Here is a 24,823-nt window from a genome sequence, read left to right as displayed (position 1 = left end):
TTGCTTATGTGTAACTACCACCCTTAGAAATAGATATTTAACTGACCAGCAGAATACATGGTAAAAGAGGAATACATCAATATTTATTATTAAAATTGAGCAGTTAGGTCAGAAATATGATGCTTTTTATTTTATGAGCTTTGATGTTTGCCTTTTGTCTTGCAAATCTTCTTCATTTATTCAGCATATATTTATTAAGTGTTTACCATGTGCCAAATAGTATTCTGAGTGTTACTGATACAACAACAAACAAAAGAAAAAAGCAGACAAAAATTCCTGACCTCATGGAGCTGATATTCTTCCGCGGGAGACGGACACTAAACACAAAAACTAAGTAAAGTGTGTAATGTGTTAGAGAGTGATAAGTGCTGTGAAGAAAAAAGCAGATGAGGAAGTATCTGGGAAGGTGGACATGAGGACATTGCAGTTCTAGAAAAGATGACTAGAGAAGGCCTCACTGACAGATGACTTTGAAGGATATGAGGGAGTAATCATGCAGGTGTTTGCAGGAAGAGCATTTCAGACAGAAGGAATAGCCAGTGCAAAGGCTCTAGGGCAGGAGCTTACCCAGGATGTTCAGGGAACAGCAAGGAGCCAGTGTGGCAGGCAGAGAGGAAGCAAAGGGAAAGTAGTAGGGGTAGGAGAGGAGGTCAGAAAGATGGTGGAGGGCCAGATCTGGTAGGACCCTATAGGTCATTATAAGAACTTGAGCTTTCACTCTGCATCAGTGGAGGGTTTTGAGTATAAAAGTGACAAGATCTGACACATATTATAAAAGGATCACTCTAGCTGCCCTGTTGAGACTAACTGTATGGAGGCAAAGATAGAAACAGTGAGCCCAATTAGGCTCTTTTGCGATAATCCAAGGGAGCCAACATGATGGCAGTGGAGATTGATAAGAGGTAATTGGATTCTGAACATGTTTTGAAGGTAAAACTAGTGGATTTGGCTGGTGAATTAAATGCTAGGGGTGAGAGAAGGAAAGCTATTAAGAACGACTCCAAAGCATTTTGTCTGAGCAATTGAAAAATGGTCTGAGCTACTGTGATAAAGAAGACTGGGAGGCACAGAGCTAGGGGTGGGGATGCCATTTGGGGCATGTTAAGTTTGTACACCCAAGTGGAGATGTTGAGTGGGGAGAGGTCCTGACTGGGGAGTCATCAGCACGTAGATGGTGTTTAAAGCCGTGAGACTGGATGATCACTCCCATGAGAGTGAGAGGTCCAAGTACTGGGCGAAGAGGAACGCCAGTATTAAGGTGTTGGGAAGTTGAGGAGTGAAGGCATTCAGCAAGAGTGAAAGAGGAGAACCAGGTGAGTGTAGTGTCCTGGAAGCCAAGTGAAGAGCACGGATCAACAAGGAAGAGTCACGGTCAGATACGGACTGAAAACTGAGTAATGGATCTCACAGTCTGTGGGTCATTGGTGACCTAGATAAGTTTAAAGATGGGGCAAAAGCTTGATTAAAGAAATTGGTGGTTTTGCTGTCTTAGGAGGTTTTAAGGTCGTCAGTCACCATGTGTCCAGCATTCAGCCCCTCTCCTGGCACAAAGCACAAATTTCAGCTCTCAATAGGGTGTTATATTGCAGGTGGCAGTACTGACTTGGAAGTGATGGAAGTGCAGCTGCTGGTAGAATGACAGTCAGTACAGCACCTGCTGGCCCCTGTTTCAGTCCACAGCAGCAGCCCTGGCCACCGTAGCTGTCGTCTCAGTGCCTTGATGCTCACAGAAACTTGGGCGTGGGAGGAATGCTTTCTGGGGTAAAGGAGGCCTTTGAGTGGCCCAAAGTAAGTGGGGAGTTTCTTATTTGTGTCTTCTCCCTATTGGTGGGCTACTTGCTCCAGGGTAAAACAGAGGGTCTTTGTTATGACTCTTGCATTGTTTCCTGAAATGATATCAAACACTATCTGAAAAAAATTAAGAGGAATAATTAAATTGTATCTAAACTCAATTTAGAATGCTGTCTATCTAAAGTTCTGATAAGCAGCACTTTGAACATATAGTCCATTGCCTAGTTTAATTAGTTGCGTTTCTGGGGTCTTCCTTTAAAACTTTGTCTCCCAAATCATTCCTGGTAATGTTTAACTCTTACATTTTTGTGTAATTATTTGACAGAATATGTGGATGTTATACTTTTAGGACAGTTTTAGAAGACGACAGCAAGAAAAGAGAAAGAGAATGAAGGTGAGTTTTAATTCATTTCATCAGATTGGCAATAACATACATTTACAATTTGGGAGTAAGATAGATTTTTATTCCTTACTCAGTAGTTTGTTAGGGACGTAATGTCTACCCAGCTGCCTCTTACCTGAGAAAGAATGCTGGTGTCAGTTTTAAAGTCCTTTCTAAGCTCTAGAGTCTGAGGGGATACACTTGCTGGGCCAGAGGGGCCGGGTAGCACTTAGCTATTTGAATTTTTTATGGTAATTGGGTATTGTTTTTGTAATAAAAATAGTTAGCTCTTTGTATCTTCTTGAAAGTTACTACACTCTGTCTATATCCTTGTCAGGTTACTCTTCCTAGAACACAATACTCGAAACTTTGTTGTTTCTCTGCTCAGAAATTACCAGTGACTCCTTAGTTCCCGCAGAATCCAGTTCTATCTTAGTCTGGCGTGCAGAGCATACTATGATCTGGTCAAGTTCTCACCCTGCTTTCCCCAGTTGTCTTCTAAATATACCAAGTCCCTCCTGACTCCGAGCATTGCCTTTGTTTGGTCCCTCTAAGTGGGTTTCTGACTTCACGGCTCCCTCCCATCTTACATTTTCCACGAGGCCTCCCTATTGCTTCTGCTTGTAATCCAGGTTGAGCAGTCCTTCCTTTTAACTCTAGTGCTTCTCGCTTGTGATATTTGTTTTCTTAGTTAATTGCATAACACTTTATAGTCACTTAACTTCTTAAGTTTTTGTTTTTCTTGTCTTCCTTACTGGATTTTAAACAAATGGAGTTTGGGGACTACCTTTTATTATTATATTTTATTAGAATCGAGCAATTTCAGGAACCTATAAGGGAGAAAAGTAGAGTTATTGATTGTTGCAGGTGGGTTCAAAACCACTTAGATAGGGAAGGGCATGTTTGATGTCTACCTTATATATTATTATTTTCTTTCAGTCAGTGTCTGTTTAAAAAATATCTTTTATCAGTCAGCCATGACTGTCACTTACTGTAGCTATAATCATAGCTCTAACTAATTGGAAACAAAGAGTTAAATTCCATCAAGGTGAAGGATAAATAGAAGTTGTATTTCCTAAGTATAAATCAAACTTTTGGCTTATTTTTTTACCTTAATAGTTATCTTTATTTGCCTAAATTGTGTCTTGCATGCGTTTTGAAATTGTTGAAATTCAATTTTGAAATTGAAAGGGAATAACCGAATGAGATTTGAATAGCTTCTGTGCATCAGAAAAGTGTATTATATGTACTTTTATAGCAGAGTTATTAAATATTACAGACTATTGTTTACAGGGTGAGTTACCATCAAATCAAACTGTAGACAACCCTGTAATGTTAACGGAAATCCATTTCATCTTTAAAGAGCTTACAGCAGGGACTCTTTTCCATTGCCTTCATTTCTTCCTGTCATCTAACTGTGTTGTGATTTAATTTTAATTTCTACATTCATTTCCATTTATGTTAGAGAGATCAACCAGCTTTCACTCCTGGTGGAATATTAAACCCACATGCCTTGGGTTCAAGAAATTCACCAGGTTCTCAAGTAGCCAGTAATCCGAGACAAGCAGCCTATGAAATGAGGATGCAGAATAATTCTGTAAGTAACTTATTTTTATGTAGCATTGAAGAGTGGTGACTTTCAGATGCCTCTTACAGTTGTGTGTGAATTTTATCACTTGGCCTGGCGTTGTTTTGTTTTATAGTTTTTCTCAATTTCTTTTGCCTTGAGATATTTTTAACTCTGTTAAATCCTTATTAATATGAAAATATCTAAATGATGTGAAAGAAAAGAACATACATGTAAATGTGGATAGCTAAGTGGCTGCAGTGTTTCTCTAATGCAGTCGGGCCACAGTGCTTCCTGCGTCCCCAAAGGTACTGGGTGGTGATGGTGCCAGAAGCATGACAGGACCTCCAAATGTCTCATAGCTAGAGCAAGAGAAGAGGGTGGTTTTGCTGCCGTCTTTCCCCTTTCCTCCCAGGGATCAGTTATGGGCATTTTGCAGAATAGTATTCCTCAGTTTGTCAAATACAGGTACTCCTCACTGCCTAAACTCTCACTCTCCAACTCAGACGTGGAATATATCTGAATACATATTTTAAGGTAGCTCTCATTATCCAAATTTTTTTTAGAGCTCTTTTTTCGTTGCTGGGAAAGATTTGCCCTGAGCTAACATCTGTTGCCAGTCTTCCTCTTTTTTTCCCCCTCCTCAAAGCCCTAGTACGTAGTTGTATATTCTTGTTATAAGTCCTTCTAGTTCTATGTGAGCCGCCACCTCAGCATGGCTACTGTCAGACAAGTGGTGTGGTTCTGCGTCCAGGAACTGAACCTGGGCTGCCAAAGCGGAGCGCGCCAAACTTTTTTGTGAGGGAGATCAGCCCTGAACTAACATCCATGCTAATCCTCCTCTTTTTGCTGAGGAAGTCCGGCTCTGAGCTAACATCTATTGCCAATCCTCCTCCTTTTTTTTTTTTCCCCCAAAGCCCCGGTAGATAGTTGTATGTCATAGTTGCACATCCTTCTAGTGGCTGCATGTGGGACGCGGCTTCAGCACAGCCGGACAAGCGGTGCGTCAGTGCGCGCCTGGGATCCGAACCCGGGCCGCTAGTAGCAGAGCACACGCACTTAACCGCTAAGCCACGGGGCCAGCCTTGAGCGCACCGACCTTTAACCGCTAGGCCATCAGGGCTGGCTCGGTTGCTCCCTATTTATAAACTCAGGAACTGAATGGATTTGCCTCATGGTATTCCTCCTTATTTGAACGTTGTAATCCAGACTGCAGAAGCAAATTGTCTCAGCCAGCAAGGCTGTGCTCTGTTCAGTAGCTTCCTGTAATGGCAGCAGACCATGAGCTCAGAGCACCCGGCAGGGCAGCAGCAGGGGTAAGGGAACAGACCGTGAACTAATGTACACAGACAAAAGGTAGTCAAAGCTGTTGCTTGTTTCAGGCCAGTAGGCACGAGAGAAAGAGAGAGTGTTGTAGAGGGAGGAAAGATATTATATAAGGTACAGTATCCTATGTAAACTTTTGCTGTGATATATCCAAGGAAATTACATAAGTTGGGATATTTAAATTTCATTATTCTAATAGTTATCCTATTGATGCTCAAATCCTTTATCACAAGGCAACCCTATATGTGAAATTTTTGCCATATCATGAGACTGGTTGAATTTATATTCCCATAAATTTACACTTAGAAGTTTTAGGACCTTAGATTTGGAATTTGGAAACAGATTTTGCATCTTCTGAGAGAAGCGGCTGGGGTTTCTGTTGTGTTTTTTGGTCTGTTTTTCCTTTCTTGTCTTATTCCTTACACCATTAACAGAGTGGGATATGGAGAGTCAGTGAAAGGTTTTGCAGTGAGATGCTTGTGTAGAATGGAAAAAGCTGATGTCCATCATTTAAGATTATAGTGACTACCGTCCTCACAGAATGAACTGAGAGTGACTAGTATTGCTAACACCACGTTGATGATAAAATGCTTTTTTCTTAATCTCAGGGAGGCAGGTAGGTTTAAACTTTGCCAGCTCTTATTGCTTTGAGAAAGATTCCAATATTCAGGCTCCACAGGATTAGACTATATTGATTAATAATGTCTGCCTTGGGAATGGGAATGGGGAGATTGGTGATTAGGTTGCTTATTTGATCCTGTCTTAATTCTCCTTGACACAGTTATTTCTACTGGAATCTTTGCATAGAGGAGTTTTGATCTAGAATGTGTTGAATTGAAGGAAATCATGAAGCCAAATTACCAGTTTATTTAAAGGAAGCCTTTACAGTTATGGATTTTTGCTGTGTTATTTTTTCTGAGCTGTTTGGGTGTGCTGGGCTCCAGTACTTGACTGGTATCTACTGATGGTCAACATGGTTAATGTTTTATTAGATAGCTTCTGTTTCCTCATAAAAATGTTTTTAAATTTTGCATTCTGAAGTGTAGTTTCATTATATTTGTGACCATTCTCAGTTTAGTAAACTTTGATTGCAAAAACAGCTTTTTAAAAAGAAATTTGAATGAATTGGTATGACTCTGGTATGTTTAGGAAAGAATATTTCTGAATACTTTTGTTAGTAGAGATAGAGCAGAAAAGAGCAGCAGATATTTAGCGTTAAAGAGCAAACACCTTCTTTTCTTCTTTTTTTCCCTTGAAGGTATATTATTTTTGTTGTCTAAAGATAATTTATATCTTGTTTGTGAATTTGGGAAAGATTGCTTTGTTTACAACTTCTCTGTACTTAGATGATTGATAGGAATATCAGTCTCCTAATTTAATCCAAATGGATTAGTGTTGTTTAAAAACTAATAGGGATGACTTACTGAATGGTTAACCACCATGCACCAGGCAGGCAGCTTTGATGTTTTACATATATTGTTTCATTTAATCCTTGCTATAACCTGTAAAGAGATAGAACAGTATCATCCCTGTTTGAAGTTGAGGTTGACAGAGGTTAAATAAATTGCCCAAGGCCATACAGCTGTTAAAGGTTGGACTTGGTATTTCAGACTCAGATGTGTCTGACTGAAAATACCCATCTCATTTTCCAAGTACAACAGTGCCTTCCTGGATTTATTTTTATTCTTTGTGGGGTTTTTTTGGGGGGTTTTTTTTGGTGAGGAAGATTGGCCCTAAGCTATCATCTGTTGCCAATCTTCCTCTTTTTGCTTGAGGAAGATTTGCCCTAAGCTAACATCTGTGCCCATCTTCTTCTATTTTGTATATAGGTGGCTGCCAACGAGTGTTTTAGGTCTGTTCCCCGGGAACTGAACCCGGGCCGCTGAAGCAGAGGGCCCCAAACTTAACCACTAGGCCACAGGGCTGGCCCCTGTTTTCTTTTTTCGTTTCTTTTTTTTTTTTTTGATAGTATTAGCCATACAGTATCATGAATAAAATTGATATTATACATTTATTAAAGGAAAGTGTTGTGAACTCTATGTGAAATATAGTTTTGCTTTGTTGTAACTTTTCTTGGCCTTTGTTGTGAACTACCTTCATACTGAGGTTTTAGTTACAGTATCATTAAAATAGGCTCCTGAGTTCTTGATTTAAAAATAATTTACTTGAAATATCTAATATACTGTGAATAACAGAAGAAAAACTTTACCATGAAAACATTTTCTGCCACTTAGGTTTTTGGTCATTTAACATTAAAGTTGCAGAACATTTTAATTTGTGTGTGTGTGTGTGTGTGTGTGTGTGAGAGAGAAAGATTGGCTCTGAGCTAACGTCTGTTGTCAATCTTTCTCTTTTTGCTGAGGAAGTTTGGCCCTAAGCTAACATCCATGCCCATCCTCCTCTATTTTGTATGTAGGATGCCACCACAGCATGACTTGCTGAGTGATGTGTAGGTGTGCGCCCGGGATCTGAACCTGTGAACCCTGGGCCGCTGAAGCGGAGTGTGTGAACTTAAACACTATGCCACCAAGCTGCCCCTAAGTTTTTAGTTAAATATGAAAATACTTTAGGGTGCTACTATGTTCATTGAGTTAGGTACAAAGGGAAGATAATGGTAAATTTAAAGTGGTATCCAAGTCTTTGAAATAATAATAAAAGCTGCATTTTTCTAAGATGACTAATAGATTTTATTTGTACAATGAATTTTAAAACAACAGGTATAAAATAGTTTAACAGATATCTGGCGGAGTCTCATTAAACTGTTGCTTTCTAGAATGGTTGTACTAGGTTGAACCACTTACATCTAACTTTATTCTCACCAGCATTGAGTATTTTATGTATTAATTTATATACATATATATATATTTTTCCCCTTACAGCTTTGTTAGTTAATTGGTGGAAAGTGATCACAAATTCAGAACACGAGGGAACCACCAAAGGAAGAAAATGTTCAAGTCCTATAATTAAAAAAAAAAAAATCTATGAAATTAAGTTTTTCTTATTTCTTCTGAAGCAGTTTTTACCTTAATGTTCAAATTCTTTTGAGTTTAAGCATAGGAGGCTTGGTACTATATTATTCTTTTTTGGAGAGGTAGAGTATGCCAAGATCAGTCTTTATACTTTCTAAATATGTTTACCATATCTATTTAATAGCTTAAAAAAAAATGTATTACTGTGGAGCATGGTGGTAACAGTAATTGGATGTAACTTCTTATGTGAAATGAATAATTAAATCCTTCCTCTGTAATGTCATAATTGTCTACAGAGTCCTTCAGTATCTCCTAATACGAGTTTCACTTCTGATGGCTCCCCATCTCCGATAGGAGGAATTAAGCGAAAAGCAGAAGACAGTGACAGTGAACCTGAACCAGAGGATAACGTCAGGTGAAGCCATATTTTGGTAGCACTTTGTTAGCAAATTGCTGAAATAGATGCCATCTAATGAATGCTGTTTAGCTTAGAGCAGCAGTGCCTTCAGATGCTTGCCTGTGATGTTTTCATCCACCAGTAATTAATGTGGAGGGTTAGGATAGTCAGTAAATTCCAGTGAGATGTGTAAGCTATAGCTGTTAAACCTAAGTGTCTAGGTTAGTATGCATGCTGGTTTTCGTCCTGCAAGCCGCTTTTCCCTCTGAGACGAGGCACTAGATGGGCTAGACATGAGGTGTTCAGCTCTATGTGATCTGAATGTTACTGTTATGAGATTAAATTTTCAAGCTGCTTAACCCAGAAAGTTCAGTTACATTTGGTTACTTGATATAGTTTGTTTTAATCATCTCAATTGAAAAGTTTCTTCTTTAAAATGAAATGTGCAAAAGCCTTTCAGTTAAGAGATAAATGTATTTTTAAAAACCACGAACTTGCATATGCACAACTATATTTCATGACAGAGAAGTTTCCCATTAGCTATATACTTAAAATTTATGATAGGAAAATTGGATTCTTTAATTTATACAGAAGTTTGAGATCATTATATAATAAGATTAACAGCTTCTTGTGTGATTAAATCTGGATTTGAATCCTGGGCTCAAGTGCAAAGGGCCAACAACCTCAATAATTGTAACTCATTTAGAATTTTGCAAAATGGTTTATTTCAAAGTTAAACAGTAGTGGTTCACAGCTCATGCTTCTTTTATAGGACGTGGATGATGTGTTTGTATTTATGATTAGAAACTTCAGAAGTGTGATGTCTGGTTCTGTATTTGCCCAACATCTTTTGATGTCAGATTCAGAGATCTGTGGTGACTTGTGATTGAGCGTTTACCTGATCTGAGTTTTTATCCTCTGCTTCTGCAACTCTTGGAGTATATTTTTTGTTTTACCATGTAGCCATCATGATCAATATCAGCTTAATAGTTAACTTGATTTTTTTAGTACTTTATTGTTTAATTTTGGTGCTGAAGATAATCAAAGTAGAATTGCTTCTATCAAGAAATGCTTGGAGTTCTCAGCATTTATTTCATTAATAGTTTCTGTAAAATAGTGATATTCAACATTATGGATAGAAGATATTTCTCCTAATTGATGTTCTGTAAATCTTTTGCGTGGGGGCAAAGTTAAAATTGGTATGGTGTAGGGGCCGGCACGGTGGCACAGCAGTTAAGTGTGTGCACTCTGCTTCGGCGGCCTGGGGTTCGCAGGTTCAACCGCTTGTCAACCCATGCTGTGGCGGCATCCCCTGTAAAGTAAAGGAAGATGGGCATGGATGTTAGCCTAGGGCCAATCTTCCACAGCAAAAAGGGGGAGGATTGGCATTGGATGTTAGCTCAGGGCTGATCGTCCTCAAAAAAAAAGTAAATAAAAAAAATTGATATGGTGTATTCTGAAACATGACTGCAATTAATTAGTAAGATCTGGCACATGGTAGAAAAGAGCCCTTAATGGAGAATCATCCTGACGTTCTTGATCGTTCTTGATTTTTTTTTAGTATTCTTTGGCATCTTTAAATCTTTCAGAGATTGAGAAATGAGTACTTAAAAAAATAAAAAAATATACGTTGAGTGAAAATGTGGTTTTTCACATTGTATTTTCAGTGATTAATGAAAATTTAGTGAATTGATGACCTCCTTCTAAGTTTTACCAGAACGTGTGTGTGTGTGTCCGTGTCCTTCACTTATGCCAACAACGCTTTGCTGAATGAGGGAGAAGGCCCAAGGATAGGGAGAGTAGGTATATACCTAATTTCTGCCTGGCTTCTAGATTATTCTTTTTTAAAAAAGTAATTTAGTTGACTTTCTTTGTGTAATTTAGATATACTTTAACAAACTGAGGAACTTGAACTATATAAAATATCTTCAGTATTTGCATCTTAAAATGTAGTTTTAGAATTGTTCTACAATCAAAAAAACGTGTAAAACAGTATGAAAATCTGAGCAAACCAGTGTTGTGTATCTACTTTAATAAATGGTTATTCTCTTTTTTTTTTTTACTGTAGTTTTGTAATGATCTTTCTAGAATCAGTGTTTGAGTTTTTAACGTTTAACTATCTTTAAGTTGATAATAAATCCTGTGAAAGTGGACTTTTTAGAAATAATTAAATGAAGCTATGTTAATATTCCTGTTTAACTCATTTACATTTTACCTGGATATTAAGTATAAATTGATTGGGATGATAAGTTGGTAGCTAGTTACTGAAAGTGTATTAATTCAGCATGAACTGGCTTTGCCTGATTTTTAGGCTTTGGGAAGCTGGGTGGAAGCAGCGGTACTACAAGAACAAATTTGACGTTGATGCAGCTGATGACAAATTCCGTTGTAAAGTTGTACAATCTTACGTTGAAGGGCTCTGCTGGGTTCTTCGATATTATTACCAGGTACAAAATGAATATTTTCCTCTAAATCTCTAGTTAATCATTTTAAGAAAATAGTTATTTCTATAATAGTGTGTGTTGTTGAGCTATATTCTGAAATTGAACCCAGACTCATATTTTCAAGCTTCCTATAAAGAAATTCATTACTTATTAAATAAGATTTGTTTGTAAAGCCTTTGAAGCTCCTTAGGTGTTAATATATAAACGAAGCTAATTTTTGTTATGCTAAAGAATTTCAGCATTAAATACTGTGGTTGAGAGTACTTGGTCTTTAAAATTATTAAAGTTTATTGTTTTGTTTAGTTGGAATAAAAAATAACAGAGTAACTAATACACAGTCGCTAAATGACTGAACAAAGGACAAAAGCCTGGAAAATAACTGGTAAGAATTTGAAAGGAATTTGAAGGATACCATTTCCTCCATATAGTGTAGTGATGTTACATGAAGTGCATTCTCATTGGAGTAATCTGTATCTGACTTAAAGCTTTTGAAAAATGAGATGTCAGGTTGGTGAGAGATTAGGCGGACATATAGGGGATTGTAGCACTGATAATACCTGGTTTCATGCTTGGGGAGTGAAGCAAATTTGATGTGACTTGGGAATAGGTGAAGTTTGTTGGAAAGTAGAAAGTAATTTAATACACTAAGTATCAATTGTAAAATATTCTCATTTCGTGCTTTACTCTGACCCTCAACATTTTTCTCCCCAAAGCTCCCAGTACCTAGTTGTATATCCTAGTTGTAAATCCTTCTGGTTCTTCTGTGTGGGACACCGCCTCAGCATGGCTTGATGAGCGATGAGTAGGTCCGAGCCCAGGATTCAAACCGGCGAACCCTGGGCCGCTGAAGTGGAAAGTGTGAACTTGACTGCTGTGCCACTGGGCCGGCTCTGACCCTCAGGATTTTAATTCACTAGGCGCAGAGTCAAAACTCATTTCAGGAAGGTTTCTCTTTTCTTTGAGTATAACTTACTGTTTTTTCTTTTTGATTGGTTTACTTAAATATTTTTAAAGTAAAGAGAAAGTTGTCACATGAAAATATAATAGGGAATTGTAAAATGAAACTGGCTCTTTTACTCTCAGTCACTCTTCTAGTGATGTCCCTTACCCACCTGTACACTCAGTGAGTGTCAGCTGCAGTTGTTCTTCATTTTATGGGATGATAGCAGCTCCCGAGTTGGAAAGAAATGTCACCAAACACATTTTAAGGATAAAAATCTTCACCAAATTGTGTTTGTTAGTATAAAGTTTGGTATTAACTACTGATTATTAAAGATGCTTTGCAGTATTTTTTAAATCAAGGAGCCGTTGATACGAAGTAAAAGTTTAGATTTAATCCAAACATCTTTTAGGACTCATGGAAAACAATTAATATATGGAATGTATACCAAAAGTCATATGTTTTATCAGTAGAATATTATAGGTTGATAGTTTAATTTTTTTGTCTTTACCGTGTCCATCATTAACATAGATTTGTTTTTGTTGTTGTTTTCTGTTTGTTTTTACTGGTTTTAGGGCTGCTTCCTGGAGGTGGTATTATCCATTTCATTATGCACCATTTGCTTCAGACTTTGAAGGTATTGCAGACATGCCTTCTGATTTTGAGAAGGGTACTAAACCGGTAAGCTTGAGTATTTAGAGGCATAACATTTGTAGAATTTTGGCTTAGATAAAAATTCTGTCTTATCTTAAACTTTTTTTCTTTCTTGCAGTTTAAACGACTGGAACAACTTATGGGAGTTTTTCCAGCTGCAAGTGGTAACTTCCTACCTCCATCGTGGCGGAAGCTCATGAGTGATCCTGTGAGTGTCTTAGTTTTTGAGTGTGTTGATAACTGGATTTTTGTCTTACATTTTGCTAGCACTAGTCACAATTGCTTTTGCATCTTATAGTTACAATAGTGAAATCCAGAAACAAAGTAAAAGTATTTGGATTCCTCTGTATATTTTTTGCTACTTTTTTTTCCCTGCTTTCCTTGGCCATCAGTACCCTACCCAGTAAATAAAATTGATGTGTGTTTGGGAGAAATTCTTATAACAGTCATTTTGTTCTCAGCATACCTGTAAGTCCTTATTTTTATTGGTTCCAGCCATGTGTGGTGGGTACCAGAGCATGAAGGCTGGTTTACCTGCAGTCACCGCTGCGTGTGTTTTGTGTCCTAGCTAGAAAGAGTGACACCCAGCTGAGAAGTAGGAATTATTAGAGTTAATAAACTGTTCACTGTCTTGGGCCCACAGTCGTCAGTTCTAAAATTCTTTTATAATAAGGCCTTTTTATTTTCATCTTTTAAAATAAAATTGTGAATTTTGTTTTTACTAGGCCCGGGATTAGTGACCTGATATCTTAATAACATTTTTTAAAAGGAATGAAACTTCATTTTCTTATCAGGCCTGATAACTCGAATGAAAGTTGTATCAAATTCTTTATAACAGAAATATGTGACTTTTGTTTTGAATCTTTGCTTTTCTCCCTGATACAGGATTCTAGTATAATTGACTTGTACCCTGAAGATTTTGCTATTGATTTAAATGGGAAGAAATATGCCTGGCAAGGTAAAATTTAGACATTATTCCTTTTTGTTAAAATAATTTTCTTCTTTTGGTAAACTGTAAGAAGACATGATTTATGGGATGAAAGAATTTCTGTAAAAGATAAGTATTTTAAAGATTATATGTGAAATTTTGATATTTGTTCATCTAACCTGGGATTAGCAATGATTAACAGTAATTTTAATAGTAGCATTTTGATAAACAGTAAATTGAGTTGAAATAGATTAATGATTATATCTTTTGTCTCCTTTGTGATTAATTAATGGGATGTGGGACATGCTCCTTCCATCAGTAGCTCATTGACACCTTGTGAGGTTGCTGAGAGTTGTAGAAACATGAAGTGTCCATGTGGAGATTCACTTATACTCCATGGAAACTTTTGAAAAAAGTATTAGAAATTTAGTTTAAATACTTGGCATTAATCATTACTTAAAGTTTATTTATTATTTACATATCTATTTTCTCATTCCTTCTGTTCACAGTTTTTGTAAGAATGACAATATAAAATTAGCACTAAATTTAAGGTACTGTTGATCACTCACCAAATGTGTGATGATGACTGAATGTAAAACACAGTGGAGAAGTCTCTCACACAGTGAGCCAACGATTATTTCACACCTAAGCCCCTTTCAGCAAATTATTTTAACCTTTTCTTCCACCATATATTTTTCTAGGATAATCAGCAGTTTGGTAAAATCATGTTTTCACTCTTTTTCCTTTATTATTCCCTGTGATGCAGATGACCAGTAAAATGACTCAAAGAGAATTGTGGCGCAAAGGGGGATAAATAATAATTTATAAATTGAAAATCATTATTTTATGAGATTTTAGGGTTGACTTTTGGTTATGTAGTAACAGAAATTTCATATTACTTTAATGGAATGATAATGAGAATTGCAGCCTATTGATCGGGGTTGTGTAAGTGTTGTGGTTTGTGGTCATATTTTGTTATATGTCAGTGGATTGGGGCCTTAGGTTGTTTTTGAACGTGTTTTGTGGAGGATGTTTTGATTAAACTGGAAGGAGAAGAGACATAGGAGAATGGGAGGCAGTAAAGTAATAGTATAAATAAGTAAATATGTTTATGTAAGTGTTTGTTAAATAAATCCTCGCCTAGATTTTTTAAATAAATGAGTAATTGAGTAAATGTATAAGCGTGCAGCTGACTTGCTGAGTGTGTCAGTGTGGTGTGAATCATCCAGAGGAAAAGGAAGGCATGCACAACAGTTACAGTGTCTCCACATCGTTGCCGAGATTTGTTATTTTCTGTTTTTTGATAGTAGCCATCCTAATGGGTGTGCAGTGGTGATCACTGTGTTTTTGCTTTCCGTTTTCCTAATGATTAGTGATGTTGAACCTTTTTTTCATGTGCTTATTGGCTATTTCTGTCTCTCCTTTGGAGAAATATCTGTTCAAGTCCCTAGCCCATTTTTGAATTGGGTTTTTGTTGTATTGTAGGAATACTTTATATATTCTGGACACTAATCTCTTATCAGATATGTGATTTGCATGTATTTTCTCCCATTGTGTGGGTTGTCTTTTCACTTTGTTGATAGTGTCCTTTGATGCACAAAAGTTTTTTTTTTTTTTTTTTTTTGTGAGGAGATCAGCCCTGAGCTAACATCCGCCAATCCTCCTGTTTTTTTGCTGAGGAAGACGGCCCTGGGCTAACATCGGTGCCCATCTTCCTCCACTTTATATGGGACGCCACCACAGCATGGCTTACCAAGCAGTACTTCGGTGCGCGCCCGGGATCCGAACCAGCGAACCCCAGGCCGCCGCAGCAGAGCGCGCGCACTTAACCGCTTGCGCCACCGGGCCGGCCTCGATGCACAGAAGTTTTTAATTTTGATGAAGTCTAATTTTTGTTGGGCTGTTTGGTGGAGGTTGCCTGTGCTTTTGATGTCATATCCAAGAAATCATTGCCAAATCCAATGTCATGAAGCTTCCTCCCTGTTTTCTTCTAAGAGTTTTCTAGTTTTAGCTTACATTTAGGTCTTTGATCCATCTTGAGTTCATTTTTGTATATGGTATAAAGTAAGGGTCTAATTTCATTCTTTTGTGTGTGGATGTCCATTTTCCCAGCACCATTTGTTGAAAAGACTGCCCTCACCCCATTGAATGGTCTTGGCACCCTTGTTGAAAGTCATTTGACCATGTATGTGAGGGTTTATTTTTGGGCTCTCTATTCACTTGGTCAATATGTCTGTTCTTGTGCCAGTCAGTACCGAACTGTTTTAATGACTGTATCTTTGTAGTAAGTTTTGAAATCAGGAGGTGGGTGTCCTCCAACTTTATTTTTATTTTTTAAGATTGTTTTGGCTATTTGGGGTCTCTTGAGATTCCAGATGAATTTTAGGATGGGTTTAAACTCAGACCTTTAATATTTCTGTATTTTTGTATGTTATATAAATATTTTTATTTATTAGACTGTAGCAAGAAGACATCTTTCTTGAGGTAAAATTTAGTACTATTCGGAGATAGTCATTTCTGCATATGTCTTTAAAACTTATCGGAAGTCATGATAATAAGTTCTTGTCTAAGTTGAGTACATCTTATTTTTTTTTTTAATTTTTCTTTTTAATTTATTTATTTTTCCCCCAAAGCCCCAGTAGATAGTTGTATGTCATAGTTTCACATCCTTCTAGTGGCTGTATGTGGGACGCGGCCTCAGCATGGCCGGAGAAGCAGTGCATCGGTGCGCGCCCGGGATCCGAACCCCGGGCCGCCAGTAGCGGAGCGCGCGCACTTAACCGCTAAGCCACGGGGCCGGCCCAAGTTGAGTGCATCTTAAAATGATAGAAGATAAAATATATCTGCGTACTTTTTCAACATTTATTGAACATATGTTCTTGCAATGTTGTGTTTTCATAATATTTGCTTAGTATGTATTAAAGGAATATAGCATAGTCATTTCAAACACTGTATTTTCTACATAAACAGAGAATTTAGGTAATTTGATCAAAGTCACACAGTGGCAGCACTGAGATCTGAACCTGGAGAGTATGACCCCTGTGTTTACCTAAGTATTACCACTACTTGGGCTACCTCTGTGTTGTTGAGAGGATTAAATGAGCTAATGCGTGTAACATAGTAAATCAGTGGGAAAAAAGTAGGAAAAAGTAGCTGCTGTTATCATTTTTACTATCAGCTCACTCTCAGGCACCACCATTATCACATCTGGGTGTAAGACATTCCTTCCTACCCTGGCCAGGAAGACTGATTTGTTGCTTAATAACCTTATTGCTGTCATTAGCACTGCAGGTTGCTTACTGTTTGGAGTTAGATTCTGGAGTTGATATTGAAGGAAAGTCTTTCTGATGATTTGTTTAAATCCTAAATCTAGTAGGTAGAAAACAAAAGCTAGATAATGTAGTTTTGCATGATACAGATTTTGTTAAGTGTATGACTAAATAGAACTTAACCACTGCCTAGGTTTTTTCTACATAAGTGTTTACCGGTAATTGATAAATAGCCTTACTCAGATGATGGATGTTAATAATCCTTGAAATCACTTTTTGGACCTTCAGAATTCACACTAGAACCTAGTTTCTTTTGAACTTTAAAAAATCTATATATTCCCCTACTAGGTAGTAAAATTGAACATGTTTCCTAATTTTGAAAATATGGTAGCTAAATAATTTAAAGACATCTTTGGAAACCTTTCATTTCTCATCATTTTAAGGGGAACAGTCACAAATACAGCAGTTTTGAGTGGCAGTGGTTTCAAAATTATTTAGCTCTAGTCAGCATTTCTCGTTATTTATCTTAAAATTTTTATTTAGCCAAAATATTATTTATAATATATATAATAATATACAGCAGAATATATATATGCTTCAATAACTTTGCATGTTTTTGTAGTAATAGATAATTGTATTCCAGTGTGATTCTTTGAAAATTATGCGTGTAGGTCCAAGTAATGACCTTAATTCCAGCACACTCCAGAGGACAGTTTTCAGCCTAAAAAATGAACAGCCACTATTCTACATGCCCTCCTGGGGACAAAGTTATTTAAACAAGTCTAAAAATTTTTTGTATATAAATTAATTATTAGGTTTTTTTTAAAATAATTTTATTTCTTTATTTATTTTTCCCCAAAGCCCCAGTAGATAGTTGTATGTCATAGTTGCACAGCCTTTTAGTTGCTGTATGTGGGATGCGGCCTCAGCATGGCCGGAGAAGCAGTGCGTCGGTGCACGCCCGGGATCCGAACCCGGGCCGCCAGCAGCAGAGCGCATGCACTTAACCACTAAGCCACGGGGCCGGCCCTAATTATTAGGTTTTAAAACGTAAACAGAATACTATGCAATTTTAGAGCTGAAAGAGACGTTCCACATATTCCAGTTGAACAGACCTTCTGAGTATTTTGGTTGAATGATCTCTTTTTACAAAAGAAGAAACCAAGTCCTAGAAAGATAAAGGGATATGCTCAAGCCCTTAGGAGATTACTGGCTTGCCCGAAGGCATCCTAGTAAATAAGTAAGGTGAGAACATAGACCGGCGTCCAGGTGGCCACTTGTTCATTTAATTTAAAAATTTTGTCATCACAGAGTAAAGATTCAGCAAACGTGGTTTTCCATATGAACCCTTTTAAAGATGGAAAAGAAATAGAATTTTTTCTTCTACCACCACGGGGAAGTATTTCTATCTGAAATTTGGCTAAATAGAGTTCAGTTCCAAAATGTTTTTATCTCAGCACGTAAATTCTACTAGAAATGTTTATATGGACCAACGGTAGTTGAAATTTAGGTGATCCTAATAGCTGTGCCGCTTGGTGTGCATTTGTCTCCCCAGGTGTTGCTCTGTTGCCGTTCGTGGATGAGCGAAGTCTGTGAGCTGCCCTAGAAGAGGTATACCCAGACCTCACTCCAGAAGAGAGTAAGAATCATACTTCCACTTGGTCGACATTGAGTCTGTGTAATAGAGACTTTACATTTCCTTGTAAAATTAGACCTTTTTTTTCATTTGTCAAATTTCCCATAAAGGGGGCATAAATCATTGATTTTACTTCTTTATGACAAAAGTTAACTTTGCTTCTTAAAATTTATTATTCATAAGTTGCATAGTAATTAAATAAAATTTTTTAACTTACAAGTGTTTGTTAAATTTATTAAAAAGCAATACTTCAAGAATATCTTCTGACTTTTTGATTCTTTTTTTTTTTTTTGGTGAGGAAGATTAACCTTGAGCTAACATCTGTTGCCAGTCCTCCTTTTTTTGCTGAGCACGATTGGCCCTGGGCTAACATGCGTGCCCATTTTCCTCTACTTTATACGTGGGACACCTGCCACAGCATGGCTTGATAAGTGGTGCATAGGTCTGCGCCCAGGATCCGAAACTGTGAAACCCTGGGCCACCAAAGTGGAGTGTGCTAATTTAACCACTGCAGCACCCAGCAGGCCCAAGACTTTGATTCTTGTATCATATGCATACACAAAAGTATTTTTGCATGTTGGGAGGGTATTATTAATTTCCTCCATCTCCCTTCTTCCCTTCATCCCCACCAAATAAAAATAACTTTGCTTGAAAGGTTAGGTTGAAACAAAAGCATTTGCCCTCATATTGCTAACTTGAAATGTTATTTTACACAAAAAGTGGCATTTTGTCGTTAATACTGACTGTTAAAAGTATTGGGAAATTGTAAAGCTGGGCTTTGTTGGAAACTTTATTTAATACTAGTATAATAAACCTATAGAAATAATTATGAACCTTCCATAGAATAATCTTTGTTATTAGATGATGCAATTTATTTGTATTTCCTCAGAGACTGTCTATATGTTTCTTTTTTTTTTTTGTGAGGAGATCAGCCCTGTGCTAACATCCGCCAATCCTCCTCTTTTTTTGCTGAGGAAGACGGCCCTGGGCTAACATCTGTGCCCATCTTCCTCCACTTTATATGGGACGCCGCCACAGCATGGCTTGCCAAGCAGTGGGTCGGTGCGCGCCCGGGGTTCCGAACCAGCGAACCCCGGGCCGCTGCAGCGGAGCGCGCGCACTTAACCGCTTGCGCCACCGGGCCGGCCCCTATATGTTTCTTATAGTAAGAAATTAAGTTCTGTATAAATAAGAAAACTTTGTCCCTTATCTTGCAAGACTATATTCAGGTATCTTTTAGGGATAATTTTTTCTGATAGTCATTGATCTTCAAAACTTTATTGTCAAAGCTTTGTTTCTTCTACAGAGATGCATCACACGTTTAGGTCTATTATTTTTTGTAAACTTTATAATTAAGTTTTTAAAATTTAGGTGCTTCCTATTTTACTCTCATAAAAGTTGCTTTTTTAGGTATAATTGTTAGATCTTTATTCTTTTCTTACTTTCCCCCAGCTGGAAGAAATAGTCTTGGAGGCAATGTCTTATTTGTGAGGAAACATCACCCACTGCACGACTTCATTTTAGAGCTGTATCAGACAGGTTCCACAGAGGTATGGTCTTTTTTTGCCATCATGAAGTGTTTTCAGTTAGTATAATTATTTGGTTAATTAATTGAGAATGCATTTAAAAATTTTTGGTAAAGTAGAAAAAAAAATTTACCATTTTAACTGTTTTTAAGTATATAAAATTCTGTGGCATTAAGTCCATTCACGATGTTGTGCAACCATCACCACTATCCATTTCCAGAACTTTTTCATCTTCCCAGATAGAAACTGTATACCCATTAAACAATATTAAACAATACTTCTCCATTCTCTGCTCCTCCCAGCCTCTAGTAATCCCTCTTCTATTTGCTGTCCCTATGAATTTGCCTCTTCTTGGTACCTCATATAAGTAGAATCATGCAATATTTGTCCTCTTGTGTCTGGCTTATTTCACTTAGCATAATGTATTCAGGGTACATCCATGTTGTAGCATGTGTCAGAATTTCATTCCTTTTATGGCTGAATAATACTCCATTTTGTGTACATACGCCATTTTGTTTATCCATTCATCTGTTGATGAGAACTTGGGTTGTTTCCACTTTCTGGCTATTAAGAATAATGCTACTGTAAACATCGGTGTCCAAGTATATGTTTGAGTCCCTGATTTCCATTCTTTTGGATATATAATCAGGAATGCGTTTTTCCACAGCCAGTGGGTGTACCACCTGAACTATGTCATGGGATTCAAGGAAAGTTTTCTTTGGATGAGGAAGCCATTCTTCCAGATCAGTAAGCATTCATTTGTGTCTAATTGGGTCAACTAGGAGGAAGTTTAGTTAGCATCTTTTTCCTTGTTGCCTAAATGTTTTATTTTCTAGTAATAGTGAGGAAACAAAATAACAACAACAGAAATCTGCTGGGCTAAAAAAGACTTGGCGTCAAAGCCCAGCTCTTCAGCGTAGTAGCTCTGTCAGAGCTGTGACATGTCTGAGCTGTGACATGTCTGACAGAGCTACTGTGTTAAAGAGCTGGGCTTTGATGCCAAGTGCAGGGAGCCCTGGAGGTCCCTAGGGAGATCCACAAGGTCAAAACTATTTCCATAATAATACTAAGATGTTATGATCTTATTTCCTTTTGTTGCTCTCTTTCTTTCTTGGTTGTACAGTGGAGTTTTCCAGAGGCTAAATGTAATGTGATATCTCAAGGGACTGAATCAGAAGCAGATAAGAGAATCCATCTCTTAAGATAGATATCAAGCCAGATATTAAAAAAATTTTCAAAAATGTAAAACAGTGACACTTCTCATTTATTTTTGTTTTACTTTGTAAAATAGTTTTTCATAAAAAAACGTTATGTTGACTAAATATCTGTGTATGTTGTGTAATCTATTACTGTTATCTTTAAATTAGTATTTTTAAAAGATTTTCAGATTTCTTAATTAATTTCTTAATTTTCAATTAAAATTAACCTTAATTTTTAATAGGTAAATACTGATTGACATAACCAACATAAACAAAAGCTCTTTGAGGTCCTCAGTTTTTAAGAGTGTAAGGGGGTTCTGAGATCAGAGTTTGAGAACTGCTGCTCAAGGGTGTATATCGAGGAATAGAATTTTGCTAATGAAAGATGTATCTTCATCTTTTCTGGATAATGTCGGGTGGTTTTCCAAAGTGATTACACTATTTTATAATTTCAGTGACTGTGAGAGATCTTGTTGCTGTACATTCTTGCAAACCCTTGAAATTGTCACTGCCTTAGTTTTTGTCAATCTAGTGGATGCCTATTGGCACCTTGTGGTTTACAGTTGTGTTTCTCTGATTCCTAATGAAATTGAATGCCGTGTGGTATATTTATTAACCGTTTGATTTTCCTCATTTATGAAGTACCTATTCTCTTTTTCTATTCACTTGTCTGTTCCCCCAACCCCTCCTCATGGTTTGTTGGTATTCTTTACAAATTCTGGTATAAGCCCTTTGCCCATAATAGTTTTCTGTTAATGAGCTTACAAACAAGGAAGATGGGGTCCTTTTTTAAAGATATAAATGATCATATTTTGTTGGTGCATTTTAATGATTTCTCTTTCCTAAAGCAACATCTTACTTCCACTTAGCAAAAAGGTTACAATTTACGAATAGATAATTCTTCTCTTCTTTCTCTTTAGAATAGTGTGTTCTTCTGTTCCCATGTTACGGGATCTGACACAGAATGCTGCAATCAGGTCAGTTTTCCAAAATACGTGACATTCGCCCAAAACACAGCTCTGAGCTTGCAGATAAGTTTAAGAAGACCTCCGATTCACGAGGAAATGGCAGCTATTATTCCACCAGTGCTTTGAGATTGGAGAGTCCCTGTATTGCAGACCTCAGAGCAGAGCCTCTTGACTTTAAATTATGTGTATTGTTAAGGTTACTGATGTAACAAGCTTGTTTCTCAGCTTTCTGGTTTCCCCTGACAACTTCCAATTCTTCCGGGATTAGGCAAGTGGGAGGTAGGAAGTAGGAGTTTCTAGGGATAGTTTGCTATATAGGAGCAAACAGACCTCTACAGCCCAGAGGCCCACACAGCGTCACTGTATTATAACAGGTTGTTTTAATTATGTTATAGTTGTGGCCCTGCAGAGTTTAAAAAGCAGACTGTTATATACTTGATCTTGGTTAAGTTGAGATAGAATGAATTTGTGGAAATTTTTATCAATAATTATTATAAACTTAAAGGGGTAATTTCTGCTATCTGAATAACTTATTTATAGTTCATTTCTTCAATGGTAATAGCATTTTCTATTGAGCAAAAATCATGTAAAATGTAATATGACTTTAGAATAAAAATCAACAAACTTACCTACTCATTTGTGTAATTATTGTGTATAATTACTAATCTTGATGGCAGGGTTTATGTTGTCATTTTCTTCAATCTTTAGGCAAGACTAAGGCAAACACATTCTAGTAATTCAAGTGTTTCATAGAAGCCTGCTTGGGAAGGCTATTCCTGAATCCTCCTTTCCCGCTCATTGTTGCTTTCACTCTCAAGAAATAGTTTAGATTCTACTTAGATTTCTCATTGTGAAGTATAGGCATATTTATTTTCCTGTCTTTAATGGATTTAGATAGCAACTGCGATTCTAGAAAGTCTTTTATTTCAAGAAAACTGTGGGGAATTTGGAAAATCTTCCTAGATGAGTTGCTTTGATTTATCTTCACACACAGTTTTGTTTATCTTGACACACAATTTGTCCTGACTCTTTGTGTTTGGGCTCTTTTGTTGAGGGTGGAGTTCAGAATTGTAAGCTGTGCTCCTGCACCCGCCACGAACAGTCTGGCTCTGACAGATCCGGTGTGGACACTGCCGATTAATGCTTGGGGTCTGTGGCTGGCAGTGGTGCTGCGGCCCAGTGAATCCCACTGGTTCCCTCTTTGGATTGTCACTTGTTTGCTTGTGCTCCTCAATTTTTCTGCATGTTTTCGAGGGCCTTCCTCCCCAGCCCTTTGGAAATGGTTAATTCTACTTAACTTTCTAATTAGTTAGAGAGACTTGCCCAAGGGAAGAGTTACAAAATTGACAGATCCTGCAGTTTTTGTTTGTATGATGTTATTGTTGTTGGTTTTTTCCTGAGCCTGAAGGGACCTTGGGTATTATTTGGCGTCCACTGTGTTCACAAGATTGTTAAATTTATAAAACAAATCCCAGGTCTAGGTGCATATTTAGGTATATATTGAAAATAACTTCATAATAAAATTGATCTGAGTTAATTTCCGAGATTTGTGAAAGACCAAAGTTAACTTTGACTTTATGAGGGATTTTCAGTGTTTTCTCTGAGGGGTAATGTTGAGGCTGAGATCCAGTTTACTGCAGTTTTGTGTGTGTGTGTTTAGAGGCTTGTACATCCCAGTGTTGTGTTTGCTTTATAAACGAAAATCTGAGAATGCAGCCTCCAGTGCCAATTGCCAGTTATTTCTCTCTATTTTGACTCCTGGCACTTTTTTCCCTTCTCTGTTTGCATATGGTATTCCATTCCATATTTGAGAAGTTGTTTCCTCAGGTTGAATTTAGGTGGGTTCTTCCCATTACATTAAATCTTATCTGTAGTGTTGAGAAAGTATATTATAGACGTTATTGAAGTGTCTTAAGTTCACAGAAGGATCCTTAGAGCATACAGTAGGCTGTAACCTAGGAGATCTTTTTTTCTGTAATTCTGATTCCATAAATCATTCAATGTGTTAGTAACTCCACTTTGAATAGAACTGAGCTATCTCCCTTACTTTTCCTCATCCTGCTCTTCACCATTGTCATTTGCTTAGACATAATATTTTTAGAATAATTCTTTGTTAACTTTTAATATGTAAAACCTGCATATGATTTTAAAATGACAGAAAAGTTATCTTCCCAGTGCAGCAAGCAGAATTTTCTGTTCCTCTGGAGGAGTACACACACGCGCACACACATACACCCCTTTGTTCTACCTCAAACTCAGTACTCCAGACTGACGTCTTTGTCCTGTGCCCGTCCCCAGTTCTCCTTGCCAGTCTCTCCTTTGTGTCCCTGGGCCTCCTGTTTCCCCAGTTGCCCAGACTTGGGAGCCCAGTATATGCTTTGGCTTCTTGCTCTGCGTTACTCCCTTTGTCTACACCACTGTTGTGGAGTATTTTTCTCTTTCACATTATGTTTCGTGTGTGGCTCTTCCCAGTGAGCCTGTGTTGTCTCTCTTCTCCTGAATGACTGTGGTGACCTCGCAGCGGCTTTATTTGAGTCCACCTTCCCCCTGAGTCTATTGGCTTGTCTTTCTCAAACACAACTGGCCCTCGGAAATCTTTGGTTGCTCTGTAGTGCTGGTGCAATTACACTCGTTTGCTTTTTCAAGGAAGGCCTTTTATAATTTGGCAGAGCCCTAGCTCTGTGTCTGAATCCCCACAGTTCTTCAAGGACACTTGTTCCTTGCTACCCAGGTGGGTCCCTTCGGTATCCCATTGACCTCTATGCCTTCCTCCCATGTTTGGAATGTTCTTCCCCTTTGTAGCCTTCATTGCTTTTCTTATCTTCCA

General features: G+C 37.5%; 1 protein-coding gene across 1 annotated transcript; it reads left to right on the top strand.

Annotated features, from left to right (window-relative positions):
* The first annotated feature begins 3,322 nt into the window (after window positions 1-3,322).
* LOC131402045 (5'-3' exoribonuclease 2-like) lies at window positions 3,323-22,512 on the top strand. Its single transcript, XM_058537025.1, is given in 11 exon segments — window positions 3,323-3,337; window positions 3,639-3,770; window positions 8,332-8,450; window positions 10,744-10,880; window positions 12,391-12,497; window positions 12,589-12,678; window positions 13,356-13,428; window positions 18,223-18,306; window positions 19,756-19,853; window positions 20,497-20,576; window positions 21,949-22,512. Coding segments are annotated over 11 exon segments (1,014 nt in total). The 3' UTR covers window positions 22,028-22,512.
* Window positions 22,513-24,823: the final 2,311 nt, after the last annotated feature.

Source organism: Diceros bicornis, assembly GCF_020826845.1.
Source record: "Diceros bicornis minor isolate mBicDic1 chromosome 3 unlocalized genomic scaffold, mDicBic1.mat.cur SUPER_3_unloc_2, whole genome shotgun sequence".
NCBI classification, from domain to species: Eukaryota; Metazoa; Chordata; class Mammalia; order Perissodactyla; family Rhinocerotidae; genus Diceros; species Diceros bicornis.
The sequence above is the reverse complement of the archived record's forward strand: the minus strand, read 5'-3'. Positions and strand labels throughout refer to the sequence as shown.